The sequence below is a fragment of the Somniosus microcephalus genome, unplaced genomic scaffold, assembly GCF_052327205.1.
Source record: "Somniosus microcephalus isolate GS21.2 unplaced genomic scaffold, FLI_Smic_1.0 unresolved_chr9, whole genome shotgun sequence".
In the NCBI taxonomy this organism is placed as follows: domain Eukaryota; kingdom Metazoa; phylum Chordata; class Chondrichthyes; order Squaliformes; family Somniosidae; genus Somniosus; species Somniosus microcephalus.
Genome location: NW_028225187.1, coordinates 26,309,770 through 26,333,719, shown reverse-complemented (window position 1 = coordinate 26,333,719; position 23,950 = coordinate 26,309,770). Strand labels below are relative to the sequence as shown.

At 55.0% G+C, this 23,950-nt stretch overlaps 2 protein-coding genes across 4 annotated transcripts in view; both read left to right on the top strand.

The window, feature by feature from the left end:
• LOC147084963 (transcription factor MafK-like) overlaps window positions 1–23,950 on the top strand; it is a 105,733-nt gene that overhangs the window by 59,492 nt on the left and 22,291 nt on the right. The window contains exons 1-2 of one of the 3 annotated variants that reach the window (XM_085979680.1): window positions 20,205–20,382; window positions 22,556–22,715. In XM_085979680.1, the coding sequence (XP_085835806.1) occupies window positions 20,222–20,382; window positions 22,556–22,715 (321 nt within the window). In that variant the 5' untranslated portion in view covers window positions 20,205–20,221. Of the gene's footprint in view, window positions 1–20,204; window positions 20,383–21,573; window positions 21,783–22,555; window positions 22,716–23,950 lie in introns of those variants that run through there. The other 2 variants (XM_085979683.1, XM_085979682.1) reach the window with 2 other exon arrangements.
• leng9 (leukocyte receptor cluster (LRC) member 9) lies at window positions 4,617–13,465 on the top strand. The gene is given in 6 exon segments (XM_085979675.1): window positions 4,617–4,875; window positions 11,834–12,012; window positions 12,014–12,640; window positions 12,642–12,992; window positions 12,994–13,151; window positions 13,153–13,465. Coding segments are annotated over 5 exon segments (1,500 nt in total). The 5' UTR covers window positions 4,617–4,875; window positions 11,834–11,859; the 3' UTR covers window positions 13,364–13,465.

Below are 23,950 nucleotides of genomic sequence, written 5' to 3'. Positions count from 1 at the left end.
CTCTGTCACTCACTCTCCGTCCCTCCCCCTCTGTCACTGACTCTCCGTCCCTCCCCCTCTGTCACTCACTCTCCGTCCCTCCCCCTCTGTCACTCACTCTCCGTCCCTCCCCCTCTGTCACTGACTCTCCGTCCCTCCCCCTCTGTCACTGACTCTCCGTCCCTCCCCCTCTGTCACTCACTCTCCGTCCCCTCTGTCACTCACTCTCCGTCCCTCCCCCTCTGTCACTCACTCTCCGTCCCTCTACCCTCTGTCACTCACTCTCCGTCCCTCCCCCTCTGTCACTCACTCTCCGTCCCTCCCCCTCTGTCACTCACTCTCCGTCCCTCCCCCTCTGTCACTCACTCTCCGTCCCTCCCCCTCTGTCACTCACTCTCCGTCCCTCCCCCTCTGTCACAGACTCTCCGTCCCTCCCCCTCTGTCACTCACTCTCCGTCCCTCCCCCTCTGTCACTCACTCTCCGTCCCTCCCCCTCTGTCACTGACTCTCCGTCCCACCCCCTCTGTCACTGACTCTCCGTCCCTCCCCCCTCTGTCACTGACTCTCCGTCCCTCCCCCTCTGTCACTCACTCTCCGTCCCTCCCCCTCTGTCACTCACTCTCCGTCCCTCCCCCTCTGTCACTCACTCTCCGTCCCTCCCCCTCTGTCACTGACTCTCCGTCCCTCCCCCTCTGTCACTCACTCTCCGTCCCTCCCCCTCTGTCACTCACTCTCCGTCCCTCCCCCTCTGTCACTCACTCTCCGTCCCTCCCCCTCTGTCACAGACTCTCCGTCCCTCCCCCTCTGTCACTCACTCTCCGTCCCTCCCCCTCTGTCACTCACTCTCCGTCCCTCCCCCTCTGTCACTGACATTCCGTCCCTCCCCCTCTGTCACTCACTCTCCGTCCCTCCCCCTCTGTCACTGACTCTCCGTCCCTCCCCCTCTGTCACTGACTCTCCGTCCCACCCCCTCTGTCACTCACTCTCCGTCCCTCCCCCTCTGTCACTCACTCTCCGTCCCTCCCCCTCTGTCACTCACTCTCCGTCCCTCCCCCTCTGTCACTGACTCTCCGTCCCTCCCCCTCTGTCACTGACTCTCCGTCCCTCCCCCTCTGTCACTCACTCTCCGTCCCTCCCCCTCTGTCCCTCCCCCTCTGTCACTCACTCTCCGTCCCTCCCCCCCTCCCCACCTCCCCCTCTGTCACTCACTCTCCGTCCCTCCCCCTCTGTCACTGACTCTCTGTCCCTCCCCCTCTGTCACTCACTCTCTGTCCCTCCCCCTCTGTCACTGACTCTCTGTCCCCTCCCCCCTCCCCCTCTGCTCTCCGTCCCTCCCCCTCTGTCACTCACTCTCCGTCCCTCCCCCTCTGTCACTCACTCTCCGTCCCTCCCCCTCTGTCACTCACTCTCCGTCCCTCCCCCTCTGTCACTCACTCTCCGTCCCTCCCCCTCTGTCACTCACTCTCCGTCCCTCCCCCTCTGTCACTCACTCTCCGTCCCTCCCCCTCTGTCACTGACTCTCCGTCCCTCCCCCTCTGTCACTGACTCTCCGTCCCTCCCCCTCTGTCACTCACTCTCCGTCCCTCTGTCACTCACTCTCCGTCCCTCCCCCTCTGTCACTCACTCTCCGTCCCTCTACCTCTGTCACTCACTCTCCGTCCCTCCCCCTCTGTCACTCACTCTCCGTCCCTCCCCCTCTGTCACTCACTCTCCGTCCCTCCCCCTCTGTCACTCACTCTCCGTCCCTCCCCCTCTGTCACTCACTCTCCGTCCCTCCCCCTCTGTCACAGACTCTCCGTCCCTCCCCCTCTGTCACTCACTCTCCGTCCCTCCCCCTCTGTCACTCACTCTCCGTCCCTCCCCCTCTGTCACTGACATTCCGTCCCTCCCCCTCTGTCACTCACTCTCCGTCCCTCTGTCACTCACTCTCCGTCCCTCCCCCTCTGTCACTCACTCTCCGTCCCTCCCCCTCTGTCACTGACTCTCCGTCCCTCCCCCTCTGTCACTGACTCTCCGTCCCTCCCCCTCTGTCACTGACTCTCCGTCCCTCCCCCTCTGTCACTCACTCTCCGTCCCTCCCCCTCTGTCACTCACTCTCCGTCCCTCCCCCTCTGTCACTCACTCACCGTCCCTCCCCCTCTGTCCCTCCCCCTCTGTCACTCACTCTCCGTCCCTCCCCCTCTGTCACTCACTCTCTGTCCCTCCCCCTCTGTCACTGACTCTCTGTCCCTCCCCCCCTCCCCCTGTGTCACTCACTCTCTGTCCCTCCCCCTCTGTCACTGACTCTCTGTCCCTCCCCCCCCTCCCCCTCTGTCACTCACTCTCCGTCCCTCCCCCTCTGTCACTCACTCTCCGTCCCTCCCCCTCTGTCACTCACTCTCCGTCCCTCCCCCTCTGTCACTCACTCTCCGTCCCTCCCCCTCTGTCACTCACTCTCCGTCCCTCCCCCTCTGTCACTCACTCTCCGTCCCTCCCCCTCTGTCACTCACTCTCCGTCCCTCCCCCTCTGTCACTGACTCTCCGTCCCTCCCCCTCTGTCACTGACTCTCCGTCCCTCCCCCTCTGTCACTCACTCTCCGTCCCTCCCCCTCCCCCTCTGTCACTCACTCTCAGTCCCTCCCCCTCTGTCACTGACATTCCGTCCCTCCCCCTCTGTCACTCACTCTCCGTCCCTCCCCCTCTGTCACTGACATTCCGTCCCTCCCCCTCTGTCACTCACTCTCCGTCCCTCCCCCTCTGTCACTCACTCTCCGTCCCTCCCCCTCTGTCACTGACTCTCTGTCCCTCCCCCTCTGTCACTCACTCTCCGTCCCTCCCCCTCTGTCACTCACTCTCCGTCCCTCCCCCTCTGTCACTGACTCTCCGTCCCTCCCCCTCTGTCACTCACTCTCCGTCCCTCCCCCTCTGTCACTCACTCACCGTCCCTCCCCCTCTGTCACTGACTCTCCGTCCCTCCCCCTCTGTCACTGACTCTCCGTCCCCCCCCCTCTGTCACTCACCCTCCGTCCCTCCCCCTCTGTCACTCACACTCCGTCCCTCCCCCTCTGTCACTCACTCTCCGTCCCTCCCCCTCTGTCACTCACTCTCCGTCCCTCCCCCTCTGTCACTGACTCTCCGTCCCTCCCCCTCTGTCACTGACTCTCCGTCCCTCCCCCTCTGTCACTCACTCTCCGTCCCTCCCCCTCTATCACTCACCCTCCGTCCCCCCCCCTCTGTCACTCACTCTCCGTCCCTCCCCCTCTGTCACTCACTCTCCGTCCCTCCCCCTCTGTCACTCACTCTCCGTCCCTCCCCCTCTGTCACTGACTCTCCGTCCCTCCCCCTCTGTCACTCACTCTCCGTCCCTCCCCCTCTGTCACTCACCCTCCGTCGCTCCCCCTCTATCTGACTCTCCGGCCCTCCCCCTCTGTCACTGATCTCCGTCACTCCCCCTCTGTCACTCACTCTCCGTCACTCCCCCTCTGTCACTCACTCTCCGTCCCTCCCCCTCTGTCACTGACTCTCCGTCACTCCCCCTCTGTCACTCACTCTCCGTCCCTCCCCCTCTGTCACTCACTCTCCGTCCCTCCCCCTCTGTCACTCACTCTCCGTCCCTCCTCCTCTGTCACTCACTCTCCGTCCCTCCCCCTCTGTCACTCACTCTCCGTCCCTCCTCCTCTGTCACTCACTCTCCGTCCCTCCCCCTCTGTCACTCACTCTCCGTCCCTCCCCCCTCTGTCACTGACTCTCCGTCCCTCCCCCTCTGTCACTCACTCTCCGTCCCTCCCCCTCTGTCACTGACTCTCCGTCCCTCCCCCTCTGTCACTGACTCTCCGTCCCTCCCCCTCTGTCACTCACTCTCCGTCCCTCCCCCTCTGTCACTGACTCTCCGTCCCTCCCCCTCTGTCACTCACTCTCCGTCCCTCCCCCTCTGTCACTCACCCTCCGTCGCTCCCCCTCTATCTGACTCTCCGGCCCTCCCCCTCTGTCACTGATCTCCGTCACTCCCCCTCTGTCACTCACTCTCCGTCACTCCCCCTCTGTCACTCACTCTCCGTCCCTCCCCCTCTGTCACTGACTCTCCGTCACTCCCCCTCTGTCACTCACTCTCCGTCCCTCCCCCTCTGTCACTCACTCTCCGTCCCTCCCCCTCTGTCACTCACTCTCCGTCCCTCCTCCTCTGTCACTCACTCTCCGTCCCTCCCCCTCTGTCACTCACTCTCCGTCCCTCCTCCTCTGTCACTCACTCTCCGTCCCTCCCCCCTCTGTCACTGACTCTCCGTCCCTCCCCCTCTGTCACTCACTCTCCGTCCCTCCCCCTCTGTCACTGACTCTCCGTCCCTCCCCCTCTGTCACTCACTCTCCGTCCCTCCCCCTCTGTCACTCACTCTCCGTCGCTCCCCCCTCTATCTGACTCTCCGGCCCTCCCCCTCTGTCACTGATCTCCGTCACTCCCCCTCTGTCACTCACTCTCCGTCACTCCCCCTCTGTCACTCACTCTCCGTCCCTCCCCCTCTGTCACTGACTCTCCGTCCCTCCCCCTCTGTCACTCACTCTCCGTCCCTCCCCCTCTGTCACTCACTCTCCGTCCCTCCCCCTCTGTCACTCACTCTCCGTCCCCCCCCCCCCTCTGTCACTGACTCTCCGTCCCTCCCCCTCTGTCACTCACTCTCCGTCCCTCCCCCTCTGTCACTCACTCTCCGTCCCTCCCCCTCTGTCACTGACATTCCGTCCCTCCCCCTCTGTCACTCACTCTCCGTCCCTCCTCCTCTGTCACTCACTCTCCGTCCCTCCCCCTCTGTCACTCACTCTCCGTCCCTCCCCCTCTGTCACTCACTCTCCGTCCCTCCCCCCTCTCATTCACAAACACATTCCAAAGGCTTGACTTCACCGGTTCTGGGAAGTGACTGTGTCAAGGTGAGGATTAGCAGTATCTGGAGGGTGGGAGAGAGAGAGGGGCCAGCATTTATTGGCCCCCACCAATTGCCCTTGAGAAGGGGGACCTTCTCCTTGACCCGCTGCAGTCCGTGTGGTGAAGGTGCTCCCACAGTGCGGAGAGGGAGGGAGTTCCCGGGCACTGACCCAGGAACACCGTGATTACATTATCACCATTGTAACCCTCCATCCTTCTTAAAGCCCGTGCACACAGACCTAAGGGGAAGTGAAGATTTAATCTGTTCACCTCATTATAAAACTGAAAGCTCTCTTTGCTAGCCCTGACTCAGACAAGGATCTGAGGCAAACTGAACCAAGGAGTTTGGGGACACAGTTTGAATTTAGAATTAAGTCTTCAAGGTCTTAATTTCAGTAACAATTTGTACTTTTAGCCGGTTTTCTTGTTCATCAGCGGTGTATAGTTTCTCTGACACTTGACGTGACTTAATTATGTGCGACAATCACTGCTAATGTACTTTGAAACAGTTGAAATCAGTGATTGGGTGACCGCTTTGCGGAACACCTCCGTTCAGTCCGTAAGGGTGACCCCGAGCTTCTGGTCGCCTGTCACTTTAATTCACCGCCCCATTCCCACTCCGACCTCACCGTCCGCGGCCTCTTGCATTGTTCCGCGGAAGCTCAGCGTAAGCTCGAGGAACAGCACCTCATCTACCGATTAGGCACGTTACAGCCTTCCGGACTCAATATCGAGTTCAACAATTTCAGATCATAGTCTCGGCCCCTATTATATTTTTTAATCCACACCTTTGGTTTGTGCCTTTTCCTCTCTGTCCCACATGGCAGCTGTCTCTCAATCTGCCAGCGCATTTCACACTTCATCTACAGCCGTCTTTTGTCTCTTTACCTGTCCTATTACCATCGCGTCTCGCCTTGAATACCTCTTAATGTCTCTTCACCTCCCAGACCGTCCCTTTTGTTCTTTCATCCCCTCCCCCATTTACCAGCCCCCAAACTGGCCTTTTAATCTGTTTCATTTCCTGCATTTTTTTTTCTCAGTTCTGACGAAGGGTTTCGACCTGAAACGTTGACTCTATTTCTCTCTCCATGGATGTTGCCTGGCCTGCTGAGTTTTTCCAGCGTTTTCTGTTAGTTCAAAGTCAGCGACTCCTTGTTCGGGGGGGGGGGGGATGAAGCAAGTGTTAGGTGTCAAACCCATGTTTCTCTTACAGACAAGGTGCAGGTAGTTTAATCATCGGGTTGTCTATTGTGGCCACTGACCCATTAAAACTTAACCATGTTTAGTGATCCTGGGGGACACCATGTTTGTGACGGGGTTCGCAGTGTGTGTTAGAAACATAGAAGATAGGAGCAGGAGTAGGCCATTCGGCCCCTCGAACCTGCTCCGCCATTCAATGAGATCATGGCTGATCATCCAAATTCAGTACCCTGTCCCTGCTTTCTCCCCATATCCCTTGATTCCTTTAGCCTTAAGAAATGGTGGCATAGCACGGTGGCATAGTGGTTAGCACTGTTGCCTCACAGCGCCAGGGACCCGGGTTCGAATCCGGCCTCGGGTGACTGTCTGTGTGGAGTTTGCACATTCTCCCCGTGTTTGCGTGGGTTTCCTCCGGGTGCTCCGGTTTCCTCCCACAGTCCAAAGATGTGCGGGTTAGGTTGATTGGCTATGATAAATTGACCCTTAGTGTTAGGGGGATTAAATACGTGGGGTTACGGGGATAGGGTGGGATATGTGTTGGTGTAGGGGTTACGGGGATCGGGTGGGATATGTGTCGGTGCAGGCTCGATGGGCCAAAAATGGCCTCTATCTGCACTGTGGGGTTTCTGTGATTCTGTGAAATATATCCAACTCCTTCTTGAATATATTTAATGAACTGGCCTCCACCGCCCTCTGTGGCAGAGAATTCCACAGGTTCACCACTCTCTGGGTCTCGTGTCCCTGGGGGGGAGGGAGGGAATGAGAGGACACCATGAGGGATTATGGAGTATCCTCCTCAAATTTGGCTGCCCTCAAAAGTTTGTCAGCATCCTCCGCCTGCTTCACGACGACACATACGGACCAGGGTCAAGCAAGGCTGTGTCATCGCACCAACGCTCTTCTCGATCTTCCTGGCTGCAATGCTCCACCTCACCCTCAGTAAGCTCCCCGCTGGAGTGGAGCTAATCTACAGAACAAACGGGAAACTGTTCAACCTCCGTCGCCTCCAGTCCAGATCCAAGGTCGTCCCATCCTCTGTCGTCGAATTACAGTATGCAGATGACGCTTGCGCCTGCGCTCACTCAGAGGTCGAACTCCAAACCATCGTCAGCACCTTCACCGATGCGTACAAGAGCATAGGCCTTACACTAAACATCCGTAAGACAAAGGTCCTTTATCAACCTGCCCCCGCCACACAGTGCTGCCCCCCCGATTATCAAAATCCACGACAAGGCCTTGAACAACGCAGACCACTTTCCATACCTCGGGAGCCTACTGTCAACAAGGGCAGGCGTTGATGACGAAGTCCAACACCGCCTTCAGTGTGCCAGTGCAGCTTTCGGTCGCCTGAGGAAGAGAGTGTTTGAAGACCAGGACATGAAACCCAGCACCAAGCTCATGGTCTACAGAGCAGCAGTGATACCCGCCCTGCTGTATGCCTCCGAGACATGGACCATGTACAGCAGGCACCTCAAAGCACTGGAGAGGTACCACCAACGCTGCCTCCGCAAGATCCTGCAAATCCATTGGCAGGATAGGCGCACCAACATCAGTGTTCTTGCTCAGGCCAACAGCCGCAGCATCGAAGGTTTGGCCACGCTCAATCATCTCTGATGGATGGGTCACATTGTCCGCATGCCCGATACGAGACTCCCAAAACAAGCGCTCTACTCGGAGCTCCGACATGGTAAGGGAGCCCCAAGTGGGCGGAGGAAACACTTCAAGGACACCCTCAAAGCCTCCTTGAAAAAATGTATCATCCCCCACTGACACCTGGGAGTCCCTGGCCCAAGACCGCACAAAGTGGAGGAGAAGCATCCGGGAAGGCGCCGAACACCTCGAGTCTCTTCACCGGGAGCAAGCGGAAGTCAAGCGCAAACAGCGCAAGGAGCGCACGTCAACCCAAGCACCCCACCCACCCGCCCCTTCAACCACGGTCTGCTCCACCTGTGACAGAGACTGTAGGTCCTGCACTGGACTCATCAGTCACCTGAGAACTCATTATTAATGTGGAAGCAAGTCACCCTCGGCTCTGAGGGACTGACAAAGAGAGAGGGAGAATACATAGATACATAGAAGATAGGAGCAGGAGTAGGCCATTCGGCCCTTCGTGCCTGCTCCGCCATTCGATGAGATCATGGCTGATCCTTTAATTCAGTATCCCGTCCCCGCCTTCTCTCCGTAACCCTTAACCCCTTTTGCCCGTAGAAATATATCTAATTCCCTCTTAAATATATTTAATGAGCTGGCGTACACTGCCCTCTGTGGCAATGAGTTCCACAGGTTCACCACTCTCTGAGTGAAGAAATTCCCCCTCATCTCTGTCCTAAATGGTTTAGCCCTTATCCTTAAATTATGTCCTCTAGTTCTGTTCTCACCCGCCAAGGGAAACATTCCTTCTGCATCCAGTCTGTCTAGACCTGTCAGAATTTTATACACTTCTATGAGGTCCCCTCTCAATCTTCTAAACTCCAGTGTGTACATCCCTAAACTACATAGTCTCTCCTCATAGGTCATTCCCGCCATTCCTGGTATCAGCCTGGTGAATCGCCGCTGCACCCCCTCCATGGCAAGAACATCCTTCCTCAGATGAGGCGACCAAAACTGTACACAGTACTCGAGGTGTGGTCTCACCAGTGCCCTGTACAGCTGCAGCAAGGTATCCCTGTTCCTGTATTCTAACCCTTTTGCTATGAAGGCCAGCATACCGTTTGCCTTCTTGACCGCCTGTTGCACCTGCATGCTCGCCTTCAGTGACTGGTGTACAAGAACACCCAGGTCTCTCTGTACTTCCCCCTCTCCCAATCTATTGCCATTTAAATAATAATTTGCCCTCCCGTTCCTGCACCCAAGGTGGATAACTTCGCACTTGTCCACATTATAGTGCATCTGCCATTTATCCGCCCAATCGCCCAGTCTGTCCAAATCGCTCTGGAGCTTCCTGGTCTCTTCCTCTGAGCCCACCCCCCCTCCTAGTTTAGTGTCGTCTGCAAATTTGGAAATGCTGCATCCGACTCCCTGATCCAGGTCATTAATGTAAATTGTGAACAGCTGGGGGCCCAGGACAGATCCCTGTGGTACCCCACTTGTTACTGCCTGCCATTCAGAAAATGAGCCGTTTATTCCAACTCTCTGTTTTCTATCTGACAGCCAGTTCCCTATCCACGCCAAAACTTTCCCCTTTATCCCATGAGCCTCAATTTTCCATGCTAATCTTTTATGTGGGACCTTATCGAAGGCCTTTTGGAAGTCCAGGTACACCACATCTACTGGCTCTCCCCCATCTATTCTACCAGTTACTCCCTCAAAAAATTCCAATAGATTAGTCAAGCACGATTTACCCTTTGTAAATCCATGTTGACTCTGTCCTATCCTGTCCCCATTTGCTAAGTGCTCTGCTATTTCATCCTTAATGATGGACTCCAGCATTTTGCCCACAACTGATGTAAGGCTTACAGGTCTGTAATTACCTGCTTTTTCCCTACCCCCCTTTTTGAATAGTGGGGTAACGTTAGCTACCCTCCAATCCATCGGCACTGTTCCCGAGTCTAATGAATTCTGAAAAATCATCCTTAGTGCATCCGCTATCTCTAGGGCCACCTCCTTCAGTACCCTAGGATGCATGTTATCAGGCCCTGGGGATTTGTCCACCTTCAATCCCTTTAGCTTCCTTAACACCATATCCTTAGAGATATTGATTTGCGTCAGTTCCTCCTTTGCCAATGTCCCTATTTTTCCCGATATCCCAGGGAGGTTTTTTGTGTCTTCCTTCGTAAAGACTGACCCAAAGTATGCATTTAGTTGATCTGCCATTTCCTTATTTCCCATTATATATTCCCCCGTATCTGACTGCAATGGACCAACTTTGGTTTTCACCAGTCTTTTCCTTTTGATATATTTATAAAAGCTTTTGGAGTTAGTTTTTATATTTTCCGCCAGCTTGTTTTCGTAAGCTATTTTGCCCCTCTTGATCATGCCCTTTGCCCTCCTTTGCTCTATCTTAAACTGTTCCCAATCTTCCGCTCTGGCGCTTTTTTTGGCTATTTTATACGCCCTATCTTTGGATTTTATGCTGTCTCTAATTTCCCCTGTTATCCACGGTTGAGTCACCTTTTTAGATTTCCTTTTATGCCAGATTGGTATAAACAATTTTTGCAATTTTGTCATTCTATCTTTAAATGTTTGCCATTGTTTATCTACCTCCAGTCCTCCCAGGAACGTTGTCCAATCAGACCTACTCAGTTCCCGTCTCATGGCATCATAATTCCCCTTGTTTAAATTCAGGACCTTAGTCTCTGAGTCAATTTCTTCGCTCTCCATTTCGAGTGAGAAATCGATCATGTTATGATCGCTCTGACCCAAGGGTCCCCGTACAACAAGATTACTGATTAGTCCCTTCTCATTGCACAGTACCCAGTCCAATATAGCCTGTTCCCGAGTTGGTTCCTCGACATATTGATCCAGATAACCATCCCTTAAACACTCAAGGAATTCCTCCTCCTCATTATTTTTACTGATTAGGCTAGTCCAATCTATATGTAAGTTAAAGTCACCTATGATGACAGCTGTGCTCTTATTGCACGCTTCTCTAATTTCCCTCGTGATGCCCTCCCTAACCTCTATTTTACTATTTGGAGGCCTATATACCACTCCTATTAATGTTTTTCGCCCCTCGCTATTTCTTAGCTCCACCCATATAGATTCTGTATTAACTGAGTTAATATCCTTCTTTTCAATTGCATTTATCCCCTCTTTTACTAGCAATGCTACCCCTCCTCCCTTTCTTTTTTGTCGATCCTTCCTAAATACTGAATACCCCTGTATGTTAAGCTCCCAGCCCTGCTCACCCTGCAACCATGTTTCCGTAATCCCAATTAGATCATAATTATTAACCTCTATTTCCACAGCTAATTCATCTACCTTGTTCCTGATGCTTCTCGCATTAAGGTATAAAACCCTCAGGCTTTTTTTATGCTCACATTTTTTATGAATTAGTTTGGCCCTTTGTTTTTTGTTCCTCACCCTTTTACCATTTATTTCTGTCTGCCTTTCACTTTCCTCTATTTCACTACATAGGTTTCTAGCCCCCTGCCATACTAGTTTAAATGCTCCCGAACTGCTTTATCAAAAATTACCCCGAGAACATCAGTTCCATCTCTGCACAGGTGTAGACCGTCCCTTTTGTATAGGTCACACCTACCACAAAACTGGTTCCAATGCCTCAAAAATTTAAAACCCTCCCTCTTACACCACTGCTCAAGCCACGTATTTAGCCTAACTATCCTGTTCTCTGTACTCTTACTAGCACGTGGCACTGGTAGTAATCCAGAGATTACTACCTTCGAGGTCCTACTTTTTAGCTTGGCTCCTAACTCCCTAAATTCTACTTGTAGGACCTCTTCCCTATGGGTCTAGTGACCCTGGGGGGGGGTGAGAGAATGCAATGTGACGTAAGAAAACTGCTAGGCACTTGGTCTAAGCGTTAAACAAAGCTTTAATCAACTGTTTTACAACATGGAGGTCTAGTTGTGTCCTTCACTAGTTCCTGTTAATGTCCCGCGCAAGCTGGGCCCGTGCCCGAGTATTTATACTCTCCCTGGACAGCGCCACCCGCAGGCTGCTCAGTATTATTTCAAAAGTCTTTCTTTCATGAATGACTGACTCATGTCACACAGTGTGTGTAATGGGTCTAGTGTCTCGGGGGGGGGGGGTGAGAAGATGTGCGTTTCCACTAATCAGATTTTATTTCTTTTCCCGGCTTAGTCCATTCTCCAGACGTTAATTTATCAATGGCCGACAGCGCAGCGAGAGACGGCGATGCGGAGGAGGCGGGAGGAGCAGAGCCAGACGACACGCCCACCGTGAAGACCTGCGCCTTCTACCAGCTGGGCCGCTGCCACTTTGGGGCACGGTGCCGCAACCTGCACCCGGGTGCTGCCCAGAAACCGCCAGTGGGCGGTGAGAAAACCATGCGCCGAGGGGGCGGGGCAGCCAGGCACCAAGAAAGTGCCGATGAGGACGGCGGCGGCGGTGGTGGCGCGCCTGCAGTGGGACACTGAGCTGCCGCGGGAGGAGTTCACCGTGGGCTACCAGGACCGCTTCCTGGGCGTGCTGGAGCAACCGTTCACTGCCTTCAGCTGGGGGGACCTGGCCTCGGCCGAGCAGGGCGCCCTGGCCGTGCCCGAGCACCGAATCCAGTACTTCAAGCTGGGTCGGCGGGTGGTGTGGGACAAGGCCCGGCGGCTGGACGACTTCTTCGGCTCCACGGGCGAGGGCACCACCGTCCGGGAGCTGCTGGCGGCGGAGGGCAGCGGCGGGCCGGGGTGTGGTGATATCACCCGTGGTGACGCCAGCGAGGAGCAGGTCAAAGGTGATGACCAGCACGTTGACAATGAAGTGAGCGATGGTGACATCAGTGGCTGTGATGTCGGCAATGACGTCACCCCAGATGCTAATGAAGATGGCATCACCAAGGACGAAGACATCACCAAGGACGACGACATCACCAAGGACGATGACTTTAGCAAGGGCGATGACATCACCAAGGACGATGACCTCACCAAGGGCGATGACATCGCCCCTGACGACAGCGAGGATGACATCGCCCCCTGACGACAGCGAGGATGACATCGCCCCTGACGACGAGGCATGCGGCCCCGAGCGAAGCCTGGGCCTTGCCCCGGGGCCTGTCCGACGCCCCAACTACTTTGTGGCCGTGCGGATCACCAGCGAGGAGTTTCGGGCGGCTGCCCAAGAGGTGCAGGAGCGCCTGGTGCGGGCGCTGCCCGACTGGGGGGGCCACTGCGTGCCCCTCTCCAGGCTCCACCTGACGCTGTGCCCGCTGCGCCTGGACCACCCGGCCCAGGTGGAGGCTGCTCGCTCCGCCCTGCGGCTGCTGGGCCAGGAGGGGCGGCGCCTGCTACCCCCCCGCCCTGCTCCTAGCTTTCGGGGGGCTGCGGGACTTCGGGGGGCGGGTGCTGTACGCGGCCCCTCAGGACTCCATCCTCCCCGAGCTGGGCCGCCTGGCGGGGGAGCTGGCTCAGCGGATGCAGGACCTGGGCCTGTGGGTGCGGGGACCCCAGCCCCTGCACACCGCCCCCCCTCCACGTCACCCTGGCCAAGCTGCCGAGGAGCCAGCGGCCCGAGCTCAGGCTGCTTCCTGAGCTGTACCGGGCCTGGCCGGACTCCCGGTTTGGCTGCCAGGCCGTCGACACCCTGAGTCTGTGCGCCACCCGGGGGTCAGGGGGCGCCGACGGCTTCTACAGCACGGTGCTGGTCGTCAAACTGTACTGAGCGCCCGGGGCAGAGAGAGGTGATTCCTAGTCCTGTCACCCCAACATCGACCCCCATCACCCCAACATCGACCCCCATCAACCCAACATCGACCCCAACATCGACCCCAACATCGACCCCAACATCGACCCCAACATCGACCCCAACATCGACCCCAACATCGACCCCAACATCGACCCCAACATCGACCCCAACATCGACCCCAACATCGACCCCAACATCGACCCCAACATCGACCCCAACATCGACCCCAACATCGACCCCAACATCGACCCCAACATCGACCCCAACATCGACCCCAACATCGACCCCAACATCGACCCCAACATCGACCCCAACATCGACCCCAACATCGACCCCAACATCGACCCCAACATCGACCCCAACATCGACCCCAACATCGACCCCAACATCGACCCCAACATCGACCCCAACATCGACCCCAACATCGACCCCAACATCGACCCCAACATCGACCCCAACATCGACCCCAACATCGACCCCAACATCGACCCCAACATCGACCCCAACATCGACCCCAACATCGACCCCAACATCGACCCCAACATCGACCCCAACATCGACCCCAACATCGACCCCAACATCGACCCCAACATCGACCCCAACATCGACCCCAACATCGACCCCAACATCGACCCCAACATCGACCCCAACATCGACCCCAACATCGACCCCAACATCGACCCCAACATCGACCCCACCATCGACCCCACCATCGACCCCAACATCGACCCCAACATCGACCCCAACATCGACCCCCTCCATCGACCCCCTCCATCGACCCCTCTCGCCCTCCCTCCCTCTCCCCCTCCCTCCTCCCTCCCTCCCTCCCCCCCTCCCTCCCTCTCCCCCTCCCTCCCTCCCTCCCTCTCCCTCCCTCCCTCCCTCTCCCCCTCCCTCCCTCCCTCCCCCTCCCTCCCCCCTCCCTCCCTCCCCCCCTCCCTCCCTCTCCCCCCCCCTCCCCCCCCCTCCCTCCCTCTCTCACCCCTCCCTCCCTCTCCCCCTCCCTCCCTCTCCCCCTCCCTCCCTCCCTCCCTCTCTCACCCCTCCCTCCCTCTCCCACTCCCCCCTCCCTCCCTCTCTCCTCCCCCTCCCTCCCTCTCTCCTCCCCCTCCCTCCCTCTCTCCTCCCCCTCCATCCCTCCTTCTCTCCCCCTCCCTCCTTCTCTCCCCCCTCCCTCCGTCCCTCTCCCCCTCTCCTCACTCTCCCTCCCTCCCTTACTCTCCCCCTCCCTCGCACTCTCCCCCCTCCCCTTCCCTCCTTCTCTTCCCCCCCCTCCCTCACACTCTCTCCTCACTCTCCCTCCCTCACTCTCTCCTCACTCTCCCTCCCCTCGCTCTCTCCCCCCCTCCCTCGTTTCCTCCCCCCCCATCCCTCACTCTCGGCCCCTCACTCTCCTGGTTTGTTTAATTACACAATGATACACAACACAACATCACCCCTGTGCTCGCTGAATTACATTGGCTCCCAGTTCAGCAATGCCTCGATTTCAAAATTCTCACCCTTGTTTTCAAATCCCTCCATGGCCCTCGCCCCCTCCCTATCTCTGTAACCTCCTCCAGCCCCTACAATTCTCATCCTCCTGTTCAAATACCTCCATGGCCCTCGCCCCCTCCCTATCTCTGTAACCTCCTCCAGCCTCTACAATTCTCATCCTCCTGTTCAAATCCCTCCATGGCCTCACCCCCTCCCTATCTCTGTAACCTCCTCCAGCCCCTACAATTCTCATCCTCCTGTTCAAATCCCTCCATGGCCCTCGCCCCCTCCCTATCTCTGTAACCTCCTCCAGCCCCTACAATTCTCATCCTCCTGTTCAAATCCCTCCATGGCCCCTCGCCCCCTCCCTATCTCTGTAACCTCCTCCAGCCCCTACAATTCTCATCCTCCTGTTCAAATCCCTCCATGGCCCTCGCCCCCTCCCTATCTCAGTAACCTCCTCCAGCCCCTACAATTCTCATCCTCCTGTTCAAATCCCTCCATGGCCCTCGCCCCCCTCCCTATCTCTGTAACCTCCTCCAGCCCCTACAATTCTCATCCTCCTGTTCAAATCCCTCCATGGCCCCTCGCCCCCTCCCTATCTCTGTAACCTCCTCCTGCCCCTACAATTCTCATCCTCCTGTTCAAATCCCTCCATGGCCCTCGCCCCCTCCCTATCTCTGTAACCTCCTCCTGCCCCTACAATTCTCATCCTCCTGTTCTAATCCCTCCATGGCCCTCGCCCCCTCCCTATCTCTGTAATCTCCTCCAGCCCCACAACCACCCCCTGAGATATCTGCACTCCTCTAATTCTGCCCTCTTGCGCATCCCTGATTATAATCGCTCAACCATCGGTGGCCGTGCCTTCTGTTGCCTGGGCCCTAAGCTCTGGAATTCCCTCCCTAAACCTCTCCCTCGCTCCCTCTCTTTCCTCCTTTTAAGACGCTCCTTAAAACCTACCTCTTTGACCAAGCTTTTGGTCACCTGCCCTCATTTCTTCTTATGTGGCTCGGTGTCAAATTTTTTGTCTTATAATACTCCTGTGAAGCCTCTTGGAACTTTAACGGATTAAAAAGGTGCTATATAAATGCAAGTTGTTGTTGTTGATAGAAATAAATTAATTTATTTTTTGTGTCCTGTGGATTTTCTTTCATTATGGTAATTTAATATTATTTCTCTATTAAATGACCTTAGCCGGTGTGTTGCTGAGCCCCACACACACACAGCAGGAACGTAGGGACAGGAGGAGGCCATTCAGCCCCTCCAGCCTGTACCGCCATACAACGCGATCACGGCTGATCTGTATCTTAACTCCATCTACCGGCATTGGCTCCATAAGGGGAGAAATTCAGTATCGCCCTGTTTGGGGCGCGATTATCGGCTGTGTGCAAAGTTTAGCGCCTGCCGCTAATTATCACCTCCGACTGCAAACTAGGCTTCTATCGCCCCTGGAGGTGATTGGAGCGCTAAATCAGGCGCTGCACACCTCTCTTAAGGCGCAAAGGCCGAGGAGCGAGGCGCTACCTCAGAGCGCTGGCGAAGCTCATGTGATGTCAGTCAGCAATGGAACACAGACACAATGGCGCCGGCCAGTTCTTGCAGGGGAGGGTCGATCTTGCTCTCCATCCACACCCTGCTCATTGCAGCCTTGAATCTCGGCCTGGAGAGACCTGTACATCAAATCTGCTGGAAAGAACAATGGAGAGGCCCAGGGAAAGAGCTCAAAGCGCAGCCCCCACAGTCTCTTCTAAATCGATGCAAGGAAGGGCAAATCAAAATGAACCTGCGAAGTGCTGCTCAGAACCCAAACTCCTTCACACAGCGTTGAATCTTTCCAGAAGTCTCTCTCTCTCTCGCTCTCAGAATGCGAGGTGCAAAAATGTCGCCGACAACAAGAGTCAGGAAGCGGTCGCCTTTAAATAGCGCTCCCCCAGTCCCTTCCCCACTGCAAAACGCTCCCCTCAACTTGTCATTGCTAGCGGCAGGCGGAAAGGCAGGGGGGCGCCACTCAATATCCGGTCCGGGGCGTTGCACGCTCGACTGACGTCACGATCTGCCGGCGCAGGAGATTGCAGTGATGACATTTTGCGGCGGCGCGAAACACTGTCAATTTCGTGAGCGGCGCAAACATCGCCGCGCCCGGGCGCTAATTGCTTTGCGCCCCATTAGCGGCCTCTTAAGGCGCAAAGCAACCAAATTTCCCCCCCCCCCCGATATCCCTTAATCCCCTTACCCAACAGAAATCTATCAATCTGAGTTTTGAAATTTTCAATCGACCCCCTCAGCCTCGACAGCTTTCTGGAGGAGAGAGTTCCAGATTGCCCCTACCCTTTCTGAAGAAATGCTTCCCGACATCACCCCTGGATGGACGAGCTCGAATTTTACGGTTACACCCTCTTGTTCTGGAAATAGATTCTCTCTATCCACGGTGGCATAGTGGTTGATTGGCTATGATAAATTGACCCTTAGTGTTAGGGGGATTAAATACGCGGGGTTACGGGGATCGGGTGGGATATGTGTTGGTGTAGGGGTTACGGGGATCAGGTGGGATATGTGTCGGTGCAGGCTCGATGGGCCGAAATGGCCTCTATCTGCACTGTGGGGTTTCTGTGATTCTGTGAATATCAAATCCTTTAATCATCTTAAACATCGCGATTAGCTCACCCCTTAATCTTCTACGCTCGAAAAAGGATTACAAGCCCAGTCTGTGCAACCTGTCCTCATTTGGCCCAGAAATTTGGGTCGGGGGCTTCCCGCGGGTGCAAGCCCCCCGACCTGCACTTACCTAGCGCGCCGGCCGTTGAGTTGTGGGCCCGCGTGGGATTCCGATCCTAGGCCTCCTCCAGCTGCCGGCGCGCAGTGCTTGAGTATCCCAGGGGCGCAGTTAGTTCGAAGCGTCCCCTGGGATCACGTGGGCCATGGGGGGCCAATCGGAGCAGGGAACGCTTCATTCACAAGTTTGACAGGAAGAGCTGTCAAACCTCTAAATACTATAAGCCCCAAAACCTCATAATTTTTTTTTAAATCACATTTTTAAAATAACTATAAATTACATGAAATAACTATTTTAAACAATAATTTAAATTTTTGAAAAAAATTACAGTTTCTAACAGGGCTAAAAATAAACTTACTTTTCTTTAAAGTATTTAAAAATAATAAACCTGTGGAAAAAATGTTTTAATTTAACTTAATTCACCACTTACCTTGTTAACCGGGTTCAAATCCGGCCTCGGGCGACTGTCTGTGTGGAGTTTGCACATTCTCCCCGTGTTTGCGTGGGTTTCCTCCGGGTGCTCCGGTTTCCTCCCACAGTCCAAAGATGTGCGGGTTAGGTTGATTGGCTGTGATAAATTGACTCTTAGTGTTAGGGGGATTAAAATACGGGGATAGGGTGGGATATGTGTTGGTGCAGGCTCGATGGGCCGAAATGGCCTCTATCTGCACTGTGGGGTTTCTGTGATTCTGTGAAAAGCAGGCCTTGCGACTGCTTTTTAGAAGCGTAGCTCCTGGAGACTTACCCTCCCGGAGAAACCTGCAAAAAAAACGCAAGTTCCAGGCGTACGCGCTGCCTCTCCAGCGCGCGTGTTCGACCTGTGAACCCCTTCCTTTAAGGGAACGGAAGTTCCGGTTTCCCGCGCCTGCGCAGTGCATGCACGAAACCGGCGCTTTCGTTGGCCCTACGCGTGAGTACCCAGCGCGTACTCGCCCGTGGGGACCCGAAGTTCTGGCCCAACGTCTAACATCCAAGGCCAACATATCCCTCCTGAGAACTGAATGCAGTTACACCAGCTGGGGTCGAACCAGGGCTCTGTACAGCTGTAACACTCGCCCCATCCACCACCTTAAATATTCACTCCCTCCACCACCGGCGTACCGTGGCTGCAGTGTGTACCATCTCACAAGGTACTGTTGTGTCAGTACCTTTCTACCTAGACACAATTTAGGACTCAGAACTCAGAGATTCAAACATGAAGTACTTTATTGGAAGGAAAGGAAGTTCTGGAAAGTTCCGAACAAAGAGAGCTAAACTTAACAGAGAACACCCAACCATGTATCGCCTGCGACAGCGCCACCACAGGTGGGAGGAGAACACACAATATAACACACAATACATAACAGATACACTGCAGCAACTCGCCAAGGCTTCTTCGGCAGCACCTCTCAAACCCGCGACCTCTTCCACCAAGAAGGACAAGGGCAGCAGGCGCATGGGAACACCACCACCTCCAAGTTCCACCTCCAAGTTACACACCATCCTGACTTGGAAATATATCGGCCGATCCTTCATCGTCACTGGGTAAAAATCCTGGAAATCCCTCGCTAACAGCACTGTGGGAGCACCTTCACCACACGGACTGCAGCGGTTCAAGGCGGCTCACCACCACCTTCTCGAGGGTAATTAGGGATGGGCAATAAATGCCGGCCTTGCCCGCGATGCCCACATCCCATAAACACATTTTAAAAAACTTGTTGAATGTGATGAGGGTCTCTGCCTCTACCATAGAAACATAGAAGATAGGAGCAGGAGTAGGCCATTCGGCCCCTCGAGCCTGCTCCGCCATTCAATGAGATCATGGCTGATCATCCAAATTCAGTACCCTGTCCCTGCCTTCTCCCCATATCCCTTGATCCCTTTAGCCTTAAGAAATATATTCAAGAAGGAGTTGGATATATTTCATGAATTGGCCTCTACTGCCTTGTGTGGTAGAGAATTCCACAGGTTCACCACTCTCTGGGTGAAGAAATTCCTCCTCATCTCAGTCCTAAATGGCTTACCCCTTATCCTTAGACTGTGACCCCTGGTTCTGGACTCCCCGACCATTGGGAACATCCTTCCTGCATCTAGTCTGTCTAGTCCTGTTAGAATTTTATAAGTTCCAATGAGATCCCCTCTCATTCTTCTAAACTCCAGCGAGTATAAGCCCAATCGACCCAATCTCTCCTCATACGTCATTCCTGCCATCCCAGGTATCAGTCTGGTGAATCTTCGCTGCACTCTCTCCATGGCAAGAACATCCTTCCTGCATCTAGTCTGTCCAGTCCTGTTAGAATTTTATAAGTTTCAATGAGATCCCCTCTCACTGCCTGAAAGGGTGGGGGATGAGTTCCAGACCCCCACCGTCCCCTGGGTGATAAAAAAAATCGAATCATAGATCGATCTCTGCTTTTCCCCATTCAGCAAATGCTCTGGTCGAATTTTCTTTGAGTGCAAAGTTTGGAGGGTGGGAAGGACCGGGGTTTCGAACCCCTGACTCATGCGGTGCAAGGCTGTGGCGAGGATGGGGTTAACGGGCTGACGGTTCCTGAGCAACAGCCTCCTCCTCCCCCCCACCCTCATTCCATTGGTCGCTGGTCGGTCACATGCCTCTTGTCCGCCTCGCTTGCAGCTTTGCTGGCTGTCTCTCTCTCGCTCTGTGTGATCCAAAGTTTCCAATTGATTTAACCGTCCGACTGCCAGGATTTGCCTCTCCTGCCAGGATCCGGAACCCCCACCCCCCTCCTCCTCAGCCCCCACTGCCAGGGTGAGTAGCAATCTCTCTCCTCCACCGCCCCTCCGCACCGAACCCAGGCCGGACTCGTTGGCAGATTGTGTACACCACTTCATCTGTTTGTGCCGAGTCATTGGGAGGAGGGAGTGAGTCAGACAGGGAGAGAGAGAAACAGAGAGAGAGAGCGAGGGGCAGAGAGAGAGAGAGACAGAGAGAGAGAGGCAGAGAGAGAGAGAGAGAGAGGCAGAGAGACAGAGAGGGGCAGAGAGAGAGAGAGACAGAGTGAGAGAGAGAGAGAGAGAGACAGAGAGAGAGGCAGAGAGAGAGAGAGAGAGAGAAAGAGAGACAGAGAGAGAGAGAGGCAGAGAGACAGAGAGGGGCAGACAGAGAGGGGCAGACAGAGAGAGAGAGAGACAGAGTGAGAGAGACAGAGAGAGAGACAGAGAGAGAGAGAGAGGCAGAGAGAGAGAGAGATAGAGTGAGAGAGACAGAGAGAGCGAGAAACAGAGAGAGAGACAGTGAGAGAGACAGAGAGAGAGAGAAAGAGAGAAACAGAGAGACAGAGGCAGACAGAGAGAGAGAGACAGAGGCAGACAGAGAGAGAGAGACAGAGAGAGAGAGAGAGAGAGGCAGAGAGAGAGAGACAGAGAGAGAGGCAGACAGAGAGAGAGAGGCAGAGAGAGAGAGAGAGAGAGGCAGAGAGAGCGAGAAACAGAGAGCGAGAAATAGAGAGAGAGAGAAACAGAGAGAGAGAGACAGAGAGGGATAGACAGACAGAGAGAGAGACAGACAGAGAGAGAGACAGAGAGAGGGAGGGAGAGAGAGAGATAGACAGACAGAGAGAGAGAGACAGACAGAGAGCGAGACAGAGAGAGAGAGAGACAGACAGAGAGGGATAGACAGAGAGAGAGAGACAGATAGAGACAGAGAGACAGAGAGAGAGAGAGAGAGACAGAGAGGGATAGACAGAGAGAGAGAGACAGATAGAGACAGAGAGACAGAGAGAGAGACAGACAGAGAGAGAGAGACAGAGAGAGAGAGACAGACAGAGAGAGAGACAGACAGAGAGAGAGACAGAGAGAGAGAGGGAGAGAGAGAGATAGACAGACAGAGAGAGAGAGACAGACAGAGAGCGAGACAGAGAGACAGAGAGAGAGAGAGAGGGATAGACAGAGAGAGAGAGACAGAGAGAGAGAGAGACAGAGAGGGATAGACAGAGAGAGAGAGACAGAGAGACAGACAGAGAGAGAGAGACAGAGAGAGAGAGAGATAGACAGAGAGAGAGAGAGAGACAGATAGAGAGAGAGAGAAAAAGAGTCACAGAGAGTGAGAGAGAGAGAGTCACTGATAGATAGTGACAGTAAGTGAGACCGAGTCAGAGACACCGAGAGAGAGAGACAGAGAGAAGCAATAAAAGAAGGAGAGTTGGAAAGGTACAGGGTGACCTGTGTATAGAGAGCACGGGGAAAGGGCCCAGGCAATCCCTGTGCTGAGTTGCTGATCATGCCCGGTGTGGCACTGAGCCCCACACACACACAGACAGCAGGAAGGGCCCAGGTCTGGGATTAGGGGAGGGGCTTGTATCTGTGTTAGTAACTCCTGCTCTTGGTGGAGGGAGGGAGACAGACACAGGCCCAGCAGACAGCTTTGAACAGGGAGGGAAGGGAACAGGTCGACTTCCTGCCTGTGATCAACAGGCCTTCAAAATTAGGGAAGAGGATGTGACCCTGAACCTGGGGCAGCAAGAGACAGCCCTGAGGCCTCGGTCAGCAGTTTCTCCACACAAGCAAAGTTACTCAAGCCCAACAGTCACGGTTTACCTAGGCCAAGAGCCAGGGCCAAACTAGGGTGACAACCAGGGCCTACCTTGGCCAAGAGCCTGGGCCCACCTTGCCCGACAGCCTGGGCCTACCTTGGCCAAGAACCTGGGCCTAATTTGCCTGAGAACTTGGGCCTACCTTGGCCAAGAGCCTGGGCCCACCTTGCCCGACAGCCTGGGCCTACCTTGGCCAAGAGCCTGGGCCCACCTTGCCTGACAGCCTGGGCCTACCTTGGCCGACAGCCTGGGCCTACCTTGGCCGACAGCCTGGGCATACCTTGGCCAAGAGCCTGGGCAAAATTTGCCCAACAACCTGGGCCTACCTTGGCCAAGAACCTGGGACTGAGATCTGATGCGATCCCTGACAGTTTGATCTGGTTTCCACAGCCCAAGCGACACGGATATTGGAGACAGAGACCGGGGGCGAGCGACGCCTCGGAAGTTGGATCCTGATTTTATTTCGTCCCTATCCGCGGCTCTTGGCACAGCCAGGAGGTGCCCAGAGTCCGGAATGAGCAACCTACAGAAATCCAGTCACACGTACAAGGTAAATTTATACCGTCGGGAGAACAAAGGCTGACAGAAGCAGAGGGAGATATCCCAGGGTGGGGAAAGGAAAAACACCACCTTAGCCCAGACAGAGTGTAGAGGGAGCTTTAGTCTGTATCTAACCCGTGCTGTACCTGCCCTGGGAGTGTTTGATGGGACAGTGTAGAGGGAGATTTACTCTGTATCTAACCCGTGCTGTACCTGCTCTGGGAGTGTTTGATGGGACAGTGTAGAGGGAGCTTTACTCTGTATCTAACCCGTGCTGTACCTGCTCTGGGAGCGTTTGATGGGACAGTGTAGAGGGAGATTTACTCTGTATCTAACCCGTGCTGTACCTGCCCTGGGAGCGTTTGATGGGACAGTGTAGAGGGAGATTTACTCTGTATCTAACCCGTGCTGTACCTGCTCTGGGAGTGTTTGATGGGACAGTGTAGAGGGAGCTTTACTCTGTATCTAACCCGTGCTGTACCTGCTCTGGGAGCGTTTGATGGGACAGTGTAGAGGGAGATTTACTCTGTATCTAACCCGTGCTGTACCTGCCCTGGGAGCGTTTGATGGGACAGTGTAGAGGGAGATTTACTCTGTATCTAACCCGTGCTGTACCTGCTCTGGGAGTGTTTGATGGGACAGTGTAGAGGGAGCTTTACTCTGTATCTAACCCGTGCTGTACCTGCCCTGGGAGCGTTTGATGGGACAGTGTAGAGGGAGATTTACTCTGTATCTAACCCCGTGCTGTACCTGCCCTGGGAGTATTTGATGGGACAGTGTAGAGGGAGCTTTACTCTGCATCTAACCCGTGCTGTACCTGCCCTGGGAGTGTTTGATGGGGACAGTGTAGAGGGAGCTTTACTCTGTATCTAACCCGTGCTGTACCTGCCCTGGGAGTGTTTGATGGGACAGTGTAGAGAGAGCTTTACTCTGTATCTAACCCGTGCTGTACCTGCCCTGGGAGTGTTTGATGGGGACAGTGTCGAAGGAGCTTTACTCTGTATCTAACCCGTGCTGTACCTGCCCTGGGAGTGTTTGATGGGACAGTGTAGAGGGAGCTTTACTCTGTATCTAACCCGTGCTGTACCTGCCCTGGGAGTGTTTGATGGGGACAGTGTCGAAGGAGCTTTACTCTGTATCTAACCCGTGCTGTACCTGCCCTGGGAGCGTTTGATGGGACAGTGTAGAGGGAGCTTTACTCTACATCTAACCTGTGCTGTACCTTCCCTGAGAGTGTTTGATGGG